This window comes from Rhipicephalus microplus, chromosome 1 (assembly GCF_043290135.1).
Source record: "Rhipicephalus microplus isolate Deutch F79 chromosome 1, USDA_Rmic, whole genome shotgun sequence".
Taxonomy (NCBI): domain Eukaryota; kingdom Metazoa; phylum Arthropoda; class Arachnida; order Ixodida; family Ixodidae; genus Rhipicephalus; species Rhipicephalus microplus.
In genome coordinates this window covers 254659281-254675421 of record NC_134700.1, presented here as the reverse complement: position 1 = coordinate 254675421, position 16141 = coordinate 254659281, and the positions used below count along the sequence as shown (strand labels likewise).

At 43.9% G+C, this 16141-nt stretch overlaps 1 protein-coding gene across 1 annotated transcript in view; it reads left to right on the top strand.

Annotated features, from left to right (window-relative positions):
- The window catches only part of LOC119164578 (phosphate-regulating neutral endopeptidase PHEX-like), a 122951-nt gene that overhangs the window by 49587 nt on the left and 57223 nt on the right, over positions 1–16141 (top strand). Inside the window, exons 5-6 of the mRNA XM_075868472.1 lie at positions 1373–1502; positions 2576–2720. Coding sequence (XP_075724587.1) covers positions 1373–1502; positions 2576–2720 — 275 coding nt within the window. The remainder of the gene's footprint in view (positions 1–1372; positions 1503–2575; positions 2721–16141) is intronic.

Genomic DNA, 16141 nt, shown 5'->3' with positions numbered 1-16141 from the left:
CCAAAGTTCAACAGTTCGTGGAAAGAAGCTAAATTTAAACGTGTTAGTACGGGCGTAGAACGTTGTCATATTCGAAGGATGGAATTGGCGTGTTGAAGAAGGCCTGGAACATGTTAAATAGAGATCTTTTGAAAGTTTGCACGTCGAATAAATTATAGAATGTAATAACTTCAGGGACTCAATGTTCCTTCGCGATGAAAGTAGAGATAAGTTCAAAGATGGTAATGCTGACGTAGGTGAAAAAGCAGAGTCGTAACGCCTGAAGATGAATCTAATGGCCTTTTTCTGTACCGATTCTATTTGTTTTATTTCGCACTGGTTGTAGGGGTTCCATACAGGTGAAGCGTATTCGAGCACGGGGCGTCATCTTCCGTCATTTGTAGAAAGCAGAGAAAGCAGTTTTTTGCTGAATTTACAATTTTTTGCTAATTCCAGGCCGCATGCTTCGCTATAATATTTCGCTTACGTGTTTTCGGGAGCCTTCAGTATCGATCGGCAGCGTCTTCTGACCATGCTCAGAAAGTGTAGCAAGGTCCCTTTAACGACCTTTTGCATAAATTTATTTATTATTATTTATTTAAGACATACTGCAGTCCAAAGACCAAGCAGGTGGGCAGAGATTAATTACATAGAAAGCATCAATCCGCATGGTAAATTGGTACGCAATTCTTAAAACAGTCCAACAAGTGTGAAAAAAAATAGCAGTACACAAAGAAACATAGCGGCACAGTGAATGTTTAAAATATTGCAGAAAGTACACGCTTTTCAAAATCCGACACATCACGCGCCGAAAACACATCAACAGGCAATCTATTCCACTGCTCGATTGTGCGGGGAAAGAAGGAGTGCTTATAAAGATTAGTGTGTGCGAAAATTGGAGTTAGATTGTGCTCATGGGTGCTTCGAGTTGAACGAGATAAGCGGGGCTGAATATAAAGTCCTGGATTAATATTGAATTGTTGGGAATTAAGCAAAAACAGAAATCTTAGACGCGCAACCTGCCTCCTGTGTTCCAGGGTCATTATATTGTTGTTTTCCATGAGAAGCGATGGAGAAGCTCGGCTATGATAGCTGTTAAAGATGAACCGGACTGCCTTCCTTTGCACCATTTCTAATTTGTGAATGTCTTTTTTAAGGAATGGGTCCCATGCTGCGCTTGCATACTCGAGTTGCGGCCTGACAACGGAATTATAAGCTAGTAATTTAACACGTGGAGGAGCGGCTTTTAGTTTGTGCCTGAGGAACCCGAGTTTTCTGGAGGCCGATGCGCAAATTTTGTTAATGTGACTGGACCAAGTTATTATTTGTTTTAAAATATATATTATATTTGTTTTCATAGACTTGAATCACGCTTACCTCGTTTCTTGTGCAGACGTAGGATACCTGACGAGGGGGAAGATAACATCGGAGCGCTGGATAGATACCATAAACCGCTACCTGCCAGAAGGGGTAAAAGTCGACCAAGACAGTGAGATGCATTTACTCGACGAATCACTTGTAAGGCAAGTGAACGTGAAATGAATATTTTCGTCTTAATCTTTCAATAAAGCACGTCAACTCAAATGAGTTGACTGGAAGGCTTTTACTAAAGAGCTTACGAAGAAGACCGGCTTTCATAAAATGAATAACTAGTCCTCGCGGTGGATTTTGTTTTGTAGCATTAAAAGTGTGACGAGAAAGCTTGTGCTTAAAACCTTGGCTTTATCAACGAAGCGTCAGAGCGCACTTGTTCGAGCTTCAATGAACCTCCCAACTAATTATATGTGGGACAACGCAACCAGAATGAAGGCAATAAGAAGAGAAATTTCTCGGATTTCGTCACAAAATGAATTGATGAGCCTCCGTAACAAGTCCAACACTTTTTTTACAAATGTTTTTTCCAATGCGCATTCGATGTTCCTGTTGGTGGCAGGCTTTATAGAGCTAATAAATAATAATAATAATAATAATAATAATAATTAAAATAATATTAACATTATTAATGACATGAAGTTTCAGTGCCAAATACTTGATAAGTTTACAATGCCCGCCACAGAGAAGGGTTCCTGAAATTTTGACAATCTGGTGTTTTTCTAACATGCCCTGATATCATAAATGCACGGGCCTCTAGCAATGCGCTTCTAACAAAATGTGCTAACACGGCTGAGATTGATCTTGCGACTGTTTTATATAATTGTTTTTAAAAGCTGAGCCTCTCAGCTATCCTAGTTATTTTTTGCTCAACTCGAATGAAATATTGTTTCGACTCTAGCAGCGTCGAAGTTTCGAGGATTTATCAATGTGCTGAGTGGCCTGCAGGCTAATGTGTCACGTGGCCATTATGGGACACACAAATACAATGATTTTTTTATCGCCTTCATTTCATACATCCAGTTCGTTTATCATATAAACACTCAAATAACAAAATTACTTCAAGCTGGTTCCACCTTTCAGCTTGATTTGCGTTATTGCAAGTAATGCGAATTGTGATCCTCGGCTTCTACTCTCATATATCTGAAACAGACCTGCGGTTAGACTGCGTATCGTGCCACTCGCACGGATTTATTGACCTGAGAAGCGTTCGCTTATTTTGCAGGAACGTCGGCGAGTTCGTCAGCTTTTTCGAATCCAGCAACAAGGAGGATGGTGTCGCCATAATGGTGGGCTGGGTGCTGGCTTATCATATGGCGCCGGCTCTCAGCTACAAGGTTTTCAAGGGCTACAAGGACTCTGTATCCATGGTACGGAATTATTGTTGCTTCCTTTCTCTGACTATGCCGTTTAGTCTGATTAGTCATATATATATATATATATATATATATATATATATATATATATATATTAGGCCTGTTTTACGGTTTAAGAAACGTCACCTTTGGAAAGAACTATAAAACCACCGTTGAGATGACTTTTGTGTTCAGAGGTACAATAATTATCGCTGGCAGCTGTCCAATTAACTGCGATTCATTAATAAATTCTTTAGTCACTACCAGAAGCGGTGGGCATTTTTCTATTGAAAACTTGGTTACCATCGCGTTTATGCCTGTGTTCCGAGATATTCTGCTGCAAACTTTAATCATGGTATTAATAAGTAAAGCTAATGCAGTGCTGATCCCAACTGATGAACAAAGCTACAGTTTAATTACTGTTGCTCAGATATTACCATTTCACATATATTGCCTGCTGGCATCACGAATACCGCGGTCTTTTTTATACCATTTTAACGCATTCACTCTGCCAAAACGAGACTTCGCTATATATGAACAAAGGAATTATTACGGTTTGTTTTTCTATGCTCAGCAATACATTAACCAAAAATAACAAATCAGAAAGTCAAGAAATGTACTTCCTTTACATTTATATCATAATCGCAAGTAACATTCGCTATACTTTCTTTGGCATTTTGGGCGTCATTTCTAATAACCACCGTGATTAACAAAAAAAACGAACCCTGATAATCCTATTTTTCTGTTCGTGTTGATCAACTGAGCAAGAACAGCAAGTCTGTTCTTGCTATCGATGCCAAAAGAGCCTTCGACAATGTTAATCCGAAAGCCAAACTTCAAAATGTCTAAGACATCAGCGGCGGTTTTAAAATTCATGGTTATTGATCGGAACTTTCTAACCGATCACACGGCTAGGGTGGGGCTCAGAATTTACGGAGCGCAAAATTTGAGCTGCCGAACAGGCACCCACCTCAAAGCTCTATCATGTCACCACTTTCAGTCAGCGTGGCGCTCCTCCAGCATCCCCGGCTTCTTCTAGCCATACAGGACCTCCGTGACACCATCTACGCGGATGATATTACGCTGTGAATGAGACGCAAGAACACTGGACAGCGAAGCGGCCGACGTCATCGACAACACCTCGATAGCTGCCGCTTCCATTGCCTGCTGAAATATTGGAAATACTTGCACTAATAGCCCGTTGAACGGAATACCTTCAATATATGAAGCACCAGATCCGTTTGTCACCCTCCACGGGGTCTAAATACTCGAGGTTACCTCAATTCAAGTACGGGGCTTGCACCTGCACATCGACATACCAGGGCCCGCCACGCTTCCCAGACTGCAACTCACGATTTTCTAACTTGCGCACTTCGTAAGCAGAATCACCAACCAACGCAGCGACCTGAGGAACAAAATACCTGGTGAGTCGTGCCGGCTCTTCTCGCCAGCCGAGTCCTTAACGGAACCCTTTACCTCACTTTCAAGATATCTGAAGTCGATAAGTTGAGTGTGTTCATCTACAAAGCTAGCAACCTCACCATAAGGTTGCTAGCTCGTCCACCAGAATCATAAGAATGGGAATGCACAACACATGGCAAAAGCTGGTAGAAACACAACGGACCTGCCAACTGGAAACATTGAAGCTTACGTCAACGAGCAGATCGGTCCCTGAGCTATGGTGAGCACCAGATCTGCGAGGCAGCCCGAAAAGTGAAGATACCACCATACCCCCGAGAATCGTTCAGCGTTGTTCAAGTGCCGCTTAATATGCATCCCGAGCATAGGTCGGCAAACTGACTCATGAGTCGATTCACTCCGACTCGCATCGAGCTGTGAGTCGCATCGAGTTGTGAGTGTGAGTGAGTCCACGTGAGTAATATTTTGGTGCGTCTCATGTCGAAGAAAAATTTTGTAAGCGTGAGTCCGAGTGAGTCTGGCTCAGAAAAATCGTGGTGAGTCTTTGTCCCAGTGAGTACAAAGCGCTATATCTATTTCTTGGAATAGTCTGAGCAAGTTCAACTCTTCAGCCGACCTGAGGTTTTATCCACTAATCTTCGGCCTTCATATCAGCCTTACCTGGATTCCCGTTTCTACTCTCATCTACTCACACGTATTGAAAAACAGTATCATCTATGCGTCATTTTAATATTTATTGAGCAGAAGCGCGACTTACGTAGTGGGCTTTAACCCCCCCCCCCCCCTCCGCCACCAACACTTTCAGGGATAATATTGATAAATATATCATAAGTTGTCATCTCTTTCAATAAAACGGTATTATGTTTAAACACTCATAAATCGTATTCTATAATGTACTATATCAAAAGGCGCCATGAGGAGCACAGTTTACCCGAGATGTCTAGACTAATTATAAGCTAATTCTAAGCTAATGGACTCGTGAGTCGACACACTCGGAATCATTCATACTCACATCGAACCACGAGTCTGAGTCTGAGTCCGGTTGAAGAGTCTTGAGTCTGTGCGAGTCCAACGCGCAAGATCTATTTCTCGGGTGAGTGAGTAAGTTCAACTTTTTTGCCTACCCATAATTTCAAGTATCGTCGAAAACGACGTATCACTCGAATCTAAACCATTGTATGACCGCGCTAAGGTTGCGTGACTGCGTAGGTTGCGAAGCACTTTTCGTTTGCTTCTATTTACTGTGTATCGTAAGCTTGGGGATGCACGTCAGCCGATGGCAGGCAGCGGTGTTTTAGTTGTACTCAGTCAAAGCGTGTCCAACCGGATTTGCCATGAACGCAGACAGTACGGCGCCAGCATGGTACCCCGCGTAGTTCTGCAGCGCCAGAGACAGCCGAGCGAGTTTCTGTTAAATCGGGAAAAGGAAACCAACCGCCGCGTAGGCAACAAAAAGGGTGGGATTATAAATGGCATTGCGACGGCCCCCTAATTAGCTCACGGCACTGGCAGCCGTCGCGTCAAGGGGCCTTTTCCGAGACCCAGTGCACCGCGGCGACTCCTCACATCGGTTCGGCTTATGACACGGCCGTGTATGTTTGCGCGCCTGCAAAATCGGTGGCGCGCATTGCGAAACCGCAGTGATTGCCGTGAACCTTTCGTTTTGGTCCGGTGAGGTAGCTCTCGGAAGCGGGCGGGCTTGCGACAGGTCGACACCTGGGGTGCTTATTGTTGAATTGGCATGCCTTCGACTGCTGCCGGGTTTATCCTTACAAATGAGCTCGTAAGTAGAACCGCGTGCGGTCAGCTAGCGGCTCCTCTTACATCCCACAGGGGACAAGCGGATTGTTGCCCCGTCGTCAAGAAGTTGACGTGTCATGGAAAAGCCGTTCTATGGCCGCCAAAGCCCACTACGTGAAGCTCTATGCCTAGATAATTGTGTGCCGCGGAGCTTGTCCAAGCCTCTATGACTTTTTCTAGTTCTGTTTTATTTAAATTTTTGTTGTTGTGTTCTTTGGGGTGAGGGTAGGATCCCTCGCACATGCACGAAGGTTGCGTCATCGTGGCGGGTTTTTTATCGACCAAGTGTACTGTCCTATCAGTGGACAAGCAGGTGACGATTCGCCGAGAGCTGTGTAAGGGCGGAACACCGAGGGGATAAGAAAAGGCCCTGATGTTCCGCCAAGAGTTCTGAACTGGGCTAGCGGTGTTAGGCACCATCTGCTCTGCCGAATCCCGTGGAGTCACCCTACAGAAATCTGTACATTTCCAAAGTGTTTTTCTTGTTTTTGTGTGTGTAACGGTGATGTCCGTACTTATGCAACTTTTGTACAGTCTGTATAAATACAAGTTTTTCTCAGCCTACTAGAACTTATCCAGGTTTCTGCTTCGTCTTCAAGCGACCAGCAAGTCAATCGCCGCTGTTGGAATAGCGGCAGCTTGTTTTCTTCTTCCACTTTTCTATACCATCTCGGGTGGTGCTTCTCGGGTGCTGAGTGGTGAGAGTTAGCTTTTCAAGAAAGGAAAGAACCTGGATTTTACTATTATCCTCAGAAGACACCAGCGTGATCCAGAAGCTGACTACGTCGATGAAACCCGGACAAAAACGCCTACGCCATGAGCGCTTTAAACATGGGAGGAAAAGAAGTGGCATGCGCCGCCTTCCGAGTGAGGAGCTCCGAGGTGGCGGAGCAAGCACCGATCACCCTTGCCACTGCGACTGTTAAGGGCGCGATCCTAGTCTTCACAGACTCCCGATCAACTGTCCTCAATCACACGCAAGGCCCAATCTTTATCTAAGAATTCGAAATTCTAAAAGCAGCTACCTTACACCGGTGTAGTGTGGGTGCCAGGGCACGATGGGCTCGAGGGAAATGACGTGGCTCACGCCGCGGCCCGGAGTCTCGTCAACCAGCCCTCCCTTACCGCCTCACTCGAGCAGTGGTTAGCCAGTGGAGAACGAACCACGGAGGTATAACGCCACAACGCAAACACCATCGCCTAGCTTGCAGGGTGCACCCTCCTACTCACTCCAAGATGATTAAAGGAAAAAGCCACAGCATTCTGATGACAGCAAACTAAAACGTATACGCATGGTATCTTGCTACATCGCATACACCCGGTGCGTCACGTATACAACTGCCCGATATGCGGCGCGTTATAGACAGTGGCGAACCTAATGCTCAAGCGCTCGTGGCACCGCGAAGATGACAATAGCAAGCCCACAACGATCGCACGTATCAATCTCTTCACCGAGACGGCATCGGTCAAGATCGCCGTATATGCATGCAAACCATAATAAAAAACACAGAAAGAAAAGCTATACACTGACGCTATTTATGTGCTTTAGCAAGAGATTGAATGATTGGTTTAGTGATTGATTGATTGATTGATTGATTGATTGATTGATTGATTGATTGATTGATTGATTGATTGATTGATTGATTGATTGATTGATTGATTGATTGATTGATTTGTGAGGTTTAACGCCCCCAAACCGCTATATGATTATGAGAGGCGCCGTTCTGAAAGGCTCCAGAAATTTCAACCACCTGGTGTTCTTTAACGTGCACCCAAATCTGAGCACACGGGCCTACAGCATTTTTGCCTCCATCGAAAATGCAGCCGCCGCAGCGGGCATTAGATCCCGCAACCTGCGGGTAAGCAGCCGAGTACCTTAGCCACCAGACCACCACGGCAGGGCAGTAAGGTATTCAACTGTCTAGGCCAAAATATTTCACTAAACAAACTAGACTGTTACTAAGTACGTGGTGGTTCTTTATATATATATGTCCAAAACTTACTTGAGTAACAAATACCAAGATGTCTACGCAAGTGGTCACATACCATTTTTACTAAACAGATTCGGCGTACCACAAATAAATGTTCTCAGGCCACTTTTGTTTAACATATACATAATCGACATTGTGAAATTTCAAACTAACGCTGAAATAATACTGATTAAAGCACAGTCATAATAACAGCAAACGAGGTTCTCAACTTGCCCGTGCAATGCAACGAACTACGGAAAAAGTTATCTTGCACATCCCAGCTAAATCAGCTAATTATCAATGCGAAGAAAACTTAGATAATTTTTCGCTCCAAAAACAAACTACTGCAGTGAATTATGAATGATTCTATCGGCTTTGAAGGCCGGAAAATTGAAATAGTTGAGAGTTCCCAAAATTCTTGGCGTGTACTTTATCTGACAGTTTACGTAGGACATGCATTGATTGATTGATATGTGGGGTTTGACGTGCCAAACCCATAATGTGATTATGAGAGACGCCCGAGTAGAGGGCTCAGGGAATTTTGACCACCTGGGGTCCTTTAACATGCACCCAAGCACACGAGCCTACAACGTTTCCGCCTCCATTGGAAATGCAGCCGCCGCAGCTGGGATACGTAGAACATGCATGCAAATTACATTTGTAAAACAGTCTCTTCCGTGACTAGTGTTTTATCGTGTTGTCATATAGTCTACTCCCTACGAAGGCGAAAGTGCAGATATACAATGCGTTATTTATTGCACATTTATATCATTGCTCTTTAGGATGGTGCACAGCCACTAAAACGAACATGCATAGATTTCTAGGGCTACGGAAGATGATTATTTGCTACAATGGATCTCGACCGTTATTGAAGCACCAGGAAAATGTTTCCGAAGTACAACGTTCTTCTAACTAACAATTGTATACTTTTGGTTTGTTACATACAACATGATATGCTTCGAAATTCCACAGGAATCGCATAGCGCGACTGACATCATTGGAGCATCGTCGACAAACACGTGAACACAAGAAGCCCCGAGACATGGTCAGATCCACATTTCAGGACACACTACAAACGTCGATCATTTGTACATAGTGTACCACCGGCTTTCAATACATATAAAATTAACATCTTCAGTAAAAAAAAAAACGCGCTCATATTTCATTCAGTTGCAATGTGATGTTTTGTTGTATGTACATACTCTGTAGCATATTTTGTTTTGTTGTTTTTATTCTAGTAACATGACTTTTGTGCTGTGTTTCATAACTGATGGCATTCTAATTTCTTTTTTATATAGCTAGCATTGCTATGCGAGTAATGTAAGCTTTTATTTGCTGTACCGGTATTCTAAAGATTTATATTTCCTGCAGTTGTATTTCTGTTCTTGGGCGGTTCCCGTTATTGCTGAAATTTCTTGTTAACCACGGTAGCTGCACGTGTTTTTTTTTTTCATGCTGATCATTGCACCAGACTACACTTTGTTACCGTCTTGTACATCCTGTTCATTAGGTCCCGTCAAGCTACTTACGTAGCTTTTAACCCAACGCAATCACCATCAATATTCCTGGCCTGGTTGCGTCATCGGTTGCGTCATCATGCTGCTCACGCAGGTGTGCCCTTTAACAGCGAACCCGTCTGTACAGTCTGTTTCACACTTAGGGAAAATATCGGAACGCATGAATTGAGCTGCTGCCAACGCTGCTTTCAAGCAGCTCGCGCATGCGAAGACACTTTAAGAGCTGTAGTGTTCAATCATGTCCTCTGCTATAGCGGCACGTGAGTACAGCGCTGGCCGCACCACGTATAATGCGATCCGAGATTTCCCCTAGGTGTGAAACAGACTATGCATGCTGGGAAAAAAATAAAATTGAATTGAAAGTGATATTCGAAATTTTATGCGAATACAAGACAACGACTTTACAAACAACGCAGACAGATTACAAACACCACGAAGTAGCTAGGCATAAGAATAAGTAACAGTAGGAGTTCTTATAAAAATCCTACTGTTGCTCGCAAGTAAAGCAGTCTCTTAACGCAGCTTTGGTTGTGGCAGCAGTTCTTATAAGAACTGATTGCTCAACAGATGCCTCTGAAAGGGACTGTTTTACCAGATTTTTCCTCTTCTCGTGTATCCTGGTTCCACTTACGAAATTATTTTTTTAGTTAACTGGCGGTTCACACGTCAGATACATTGGGAATTCGTCTAGTTGCTTTTCTGAACCATCCGCAAGATTAGCGCCGCTTCTCTTGGTCAGTGTCTTCGAGCCTGCACGTTCTTATAATGAACACAATCAGTTTCGCAATAATGGTTTTTCTTTCGTCCTCACTAATTGCAACTCAGTCCAAGACACGCGCCATCTTATTTGCGCAATGGCTTCTTTCTTAGACAATCTGTCTTTGTCGGCCACATATAGTAATTACTTTTTGGGATGTGGAGCGCCTCGAAATTGGCGCAACTTGTTTTGTATTTTTCATTATATCCAGCCGTGTTGTGTACAGTTCAAATAGAAAAAAACAGCAATTAATTCAGGCAGTACTAATGAATTACTAACGTTGCTCAGCTCCTCTCATGGCTGCTAATTGCATCGCATATGAAAGCGTTTCTAATGACGGACAGACTAAAAGACTTCTTTTGTTCATTGTAGGCGTCGTCACAAAATTACAGCTTTATTTCATTATTGATGGAATAAATCAAGAAAAATATAAAGCTATCCTGTGCTCATTAGAAATGCTGATGATCAAATATTCCTAAAACAGACACTCCCAAACTTTTGCGAAACATCAGCCCACGGGAGTTCTCGGGTCCCTGTCTTATGGATTCGGCATCTGCACTCAACGGCTACAACAGTGCATTGAAACGCTCGGTGCAATCGTTAGAATGCAACGCTCGGGTTAGCACGTACAACGAAGCAAGTAAAAAACAAGGATCACTCCGGATTCCCTTATACACGCACGCTATTCCCCATTAATCCTCGGTTTTTCAGCAAGAATAAAAGGACCCACTGACTCAGTGTCCCATGCTACAAGGTGTTGCGAACAGCTCGAAGTCTGTCAAATCGCGAAGTCTATACGGCGAGAACAGAGAACAACAAAGAGACTTCATCAAGAACACCGAGTGTAAGCTCATTGTTATCGGCGAGTCAGTGGTGTCGTCTTTATTCCGGTATCCTTGTCAGAGTCTTTCTGCTTTCTGGGTCTTTGTCAGGGTGTATGGCCGGTGACCCTCTTCAAGATAACAACGAGCAACCAGCGTCACTCACTGATTATGCTGTTTATTAAGCGTTCCCCTACCACCAAGACAAAGGAAAGCGCCATCGTCTTTACCTAGTGAACAGAAATGCACTGATTGAACTTTCGTGAATATAATGGACAGGTGAAACTGTAGCCCCGATTTCCGTGAACATAGGAAGAATGGGAGACCAGTCGCAACGTGGCGATAGACATGCCATGTTTTTTTTTTTTTTTCAAAGAAATTATATGCTGTTGTACGAAACCGGAACAGCAATCAGACTTCTAAACGAGCTATTAAGACTTTTCTTGTGTGAGTTTTTATTATCTATATGATCGCAACATATGCATCCGGAAGATGAAAGGAAACCAATTTTCTCCAATATTTGTTAAACTCGACGTCCTTGCTTTGTTTTTGTTTTTTTTTGTTTTTAATGAGCGTGTAATTTTAATGGCAACGTTTACGAAAGTCAGACACAGTCGCATTTAACACTGTTTATTCTCATTTGAAAACTATTTTTGTTCACGCCTATTCTGCACTGGTTTCCACGAAGAGAAGCTGAACAAGTTCACACAATTCATCGCTTATCCTGACTAATTAAGACAAGTTCGCTGGAGTTTCAAACCTCCCATTACGCAATCACGCGGGATCACAGTGCCGTTCTCATTAGCTATGCTAATGGACTGCACAATGAAATATCACCATACTTTTCTGCCTTTTTCCGCGATGAAAGAAAGGCGAAGACGGCCACAGAAGCTACTGTTGGAGCAAAAGCTCTTTGTAGGAAAATAAAAGGATCGGTCTGTTTTATGTTTGTTTAATTTGTCACAATGAAGCAAAGTGTACAAGGCAGTGTATTACGCATCAGCAATTTCTCGGTTTTACACGTTGCGTGCAACCTTATTTGTGAAGAAGTCTTTACTTAAATAGGACTACAGCCACAGTCACATTTCTTCCTCTGGCTTGAGCCAGCAGAGAAAGATGCGGGAAGTTGGCACTTTTAATTTGTAACTGCCACAAGCTTTGCTGTATGCTTGACCCACCACACAGTTAAAAAAGCATTACTGGTTGAGTTGACTACTGACGGGCTAATTAGTGTGACAAGACAACAAAGATTCATTAGGTATAAAGTAGAAAGCAAAACACGGGACTCAAATTTAAAAAAAATAATTGCCAGGTATTTCAGTTCCTGCTATATTGTTTTTTCTACAATTGTGTTGATGAATATGTTGTTCTGTTGGAAAGTTGTTAGTCAGTGGGGCGGGGGGTGGAGTGGGGGTCAGACTGCGTACACTCAAGCGATAGCATCAGTATCCTTTGCCGCAAAGCAACTCGTTACCACTAATTCAGTACAATTCATTGTGTTTACAATGAATGAGACGAAGCGAACTAAAATGTTGTCGTGGCATGATTCCGTCAATAAGGGGCACGTCAGCTGTTTCCCGCACCGGCGATTCGAAGTTAAAGGGCGATTCTTCCATGATCAGATAGCTGCACTCATCGCTGAATTCGCCCCTTGCAAATTCAGACTAGCCGGCGCTGCTTGATTCCGCATGGTAAAACATCTCCAGCTTGGTTTTTGCGTGATAGAAGAATCGCTTGTGTTATGGCACAGTGTAGTGTATTTTGTGACGTCATAGTCTATACCCAGCATGAAGCAGCTCCCTACTTCGGTTTCAGTTTTGACACATTGTTCACTGCTTATTTTAAATTATTGATGAGTCCCTTCTCAAAATGAACCACCCTAGATGTTACAGAACATTTAATAGTATTATAAAACTGCATAATTTCAGTATGGTCGACAATGCAGCGGAGTTTCCTTTCAACTGCACTGACATCGAACAGTACACAGGCCTCAAGAATTTCGCCGCTGACGCAATGTAACCGCTGTGACCGGGATCGAACTCGCGACCTTCTGATCAATAGTAGAGCATCATAACCACTGCTCCACTGCGGCGGATGTGTCGCTGGCTTTAGGTCGGAAACTTGGACATCCTAGTAAATGGCTTCGGCGAATATGACGTTGCTGCATAGTAATGTTTCAGGTATAGTAACGAAGATTCATCTACTGCTCACAGTATGCGCATAATATTTACACTAGCCGAAAAGAGTACATATAGCTCGAGCGGACAGGAGTTCGAGCTGAAACAGCTGCATGGCAGGCGCACCATGGTTATGTGGGTGGGGCCCACATTCTTGCTTAGCTCGTAACCAAGCATAGCGTGAAATACTATCGTTTATGCGATTTTTTTTTTTGCAAGTACAGAGCTGTCATGGGAACATCTGCGACACTTTTGTTGCGTCTAAGCACGCGAGAAAAGAAGCACGAGTAGAGGAACGGCAGACAACGCGCCATTGTCTGTCGTTCCTTTGCACGTCTTAGTTTTCTAGCGCTGTTTATCCATTCCAAATAATAGCACGTCCACTTGCCCAAATAACCGTTCTGATTCAAGGCTTGTGTTCACGTAGATCGAGGCGGCGCCTATAACGAGAATACGGTCGCACAAGTAAGACTGGCTTAAAACGAAACCTCTGATTTATATGTGGGGTTTAACGTCCCAAAACCCCCATATGATGATGAAATACGCCGTATTTGAAGGCTCCGCAAACTTCGACCTCCTGGAATTCTTTAACGTACACCCGAATTTGAGCCCACGGGCTTACAAAATTTTCGCCTCCATCGAAAATGCAGCCGCTGCAGCCGGGACTCGATACCGCAACCGGTGGTCAGCAGCCGAGTACCACCGCGGCGGGGCCCAAATGGTCAACATTTTTGGAGTCCTCCACTACGACGTCTCTCATAATTATATCAGGGTTTCGAGATGTCAAATCCCAAATAATAAGAAGCATACGGCAAATTGACGCAGAGCGTGCGCTGGCATTGTCTCTCTTCCAACTTAAGGGGCCACACGGCCACTTTTAAGTTGAGTACAAATGAAAATTTGAGCGGACGATCTAAAAATTAAGTTAAGCTTTTCTGCTTAATATTGTGAGAATAAACTGCTCCTTACTGGCTGTTGCAGCAGAAGGTTAACCGCTGTGGCAAAGGAGTGTTTCTATAGATGCATCTTCGAGGTATCCTGGCTTTTTGGAACCAATGTCAATTCCAATCCAGCATATCTCAGAGTCCGGACGCCTGCAACAGCTTCCGGTGCGATATTTTCCCTTAGGTAACTGCGAGCAACTTTCTGGCCAGCTCCACCTACATAAAGAGTGAACAAAAGTGCGTGGAAAGCCGGTATCACGCGCACAGATCAATCGAAAAGTAAAAGCTCGATCAGGGGCGTTACATGATGCAGGCGTGCTGCATATGGCAGGAAGAAAAGGCATACTGCGAAATGCTTGAGTGAGCAGGCACTTCTAGAGGGTGATTCACAGGTTAAAGTGGGTAATCGATTTAGCCTTCACTCGACCATCATGCGGCTTAGTGTTGCGTGATGGAAGAGACAATCGATCCAGCCTTCAGATTACGCAGCTCAGCGCTGCGTCATGCTTTTAAAATGGCGCAGATGGACATGGATGAAGAAAAAGAAAGGAGAAAGCATTGCGTCACACGAGTGAAGCCAAGTGTCGTCCCAACACGTGGTCAAAACGCCAGAGCGTGCGGTAGGTTTTAGTAATCTTGGTGGTATTTTTCTTCCAAACCTCCTGCGTGAGCCGACCGGTCGGCGCCGAAGAAGCGCGTTTCAATTAAAAGTTACCAGGCGCCACACTCCGAATTCTCGTTGCTTGCGTTATCTAACCGCAAAAGGTCTCATGTTGGGCCGACACGACTGGCTGGAAAACAGTTGGCTTGTTGATGCTGGCTGAGTGACGTAATGCTTCCTCCTTTGTTCTTCTTCTTCCATGCAGGGGACGAGGTTCCTTTGTTGCACCTCGTTCCCTTCATGGCCATCTGTAGTCTGAATCGGTCGTACGTTTATAGTTTCGTAAATTTCAACCGATACCTTACTTCGTGGCATGCTGACACAGTAGCACGTACCATACACTTTGCTAATACAGGTAATCTCGCGCCAGTGGCTGTGGAAGCTCCAACGCATGGCGGTTCTGGCTGCACTGGAATGATTGACAGCACATGTATTTGTATACGCTTCGTTATTTCAGCTCAGTTCGGCTCCTTTTGGCATGCGGCAGCCTTGCCGCAAGACAAATTTCAGAAAAGGATCAGCAGTTCGACTCCATTGATCCCTTTAGACTCACCAATTCCAATCGGGTCACATATTCCAATCGGGTCACATAAATCACAATAATTCATTATTTTATTCGAAACGACGCAGTTATCCAAATCAAATCTAGAAAAATGAAGTCACCGCATAGCACGAGATTTGCTCGAGGAACACGGGAGATGAGATCGGATATGTTCGCATTGAGTTCGTTTGTAAATGAAATGTCAAAATCAGGAGCGCGGTAACCAGAAATTAGTATGATTGTGCTTCCCGGTAGTGATATTTTGACCCAAAGAACCTTATGGCGACTTACAACAGATTCAAGAGATGAGGCCAGATATTGCTCGACAAAAACCAAGACCCCTGGCCCCCGACGGCCGGACCTGTCCCGCCAAAAACGGTATACGAGTACGACATTATGTTCAAAGGCTCATCGCCCTCAATATCTCAGTTGTCATGATGCTGTCGTAATGACCAGGTCAGTGTCACTGTCTGTGATGATACTGATCGAATGTTTCTTTTTCGAGCATGAAACTTCGAGCATATTAATTAGCATAACTCTCATTATGTAAAACGTTCAAATTCTTTAGGGTCGATAGTTTGGTGGGGTGCGATGAGGAAGTGATAGACTACTAAATTGAGATGACGGCTTCCTTATTGTCGGGCTGAATCAGAATCAGCATCATCAGAATCACAAACTGCTTCTCGTCTATGAGGAGCTTGCCAAAACAGATCTTCCTTGGGAACCTGTTTGCACACCCAACAAATGTAACATCTTTCGGGTTTCGCACACGCGCACAGAGTAATACTTTTGAACAGCAACAGAGCAGCCTATAAGCTAGAAAGCAGCT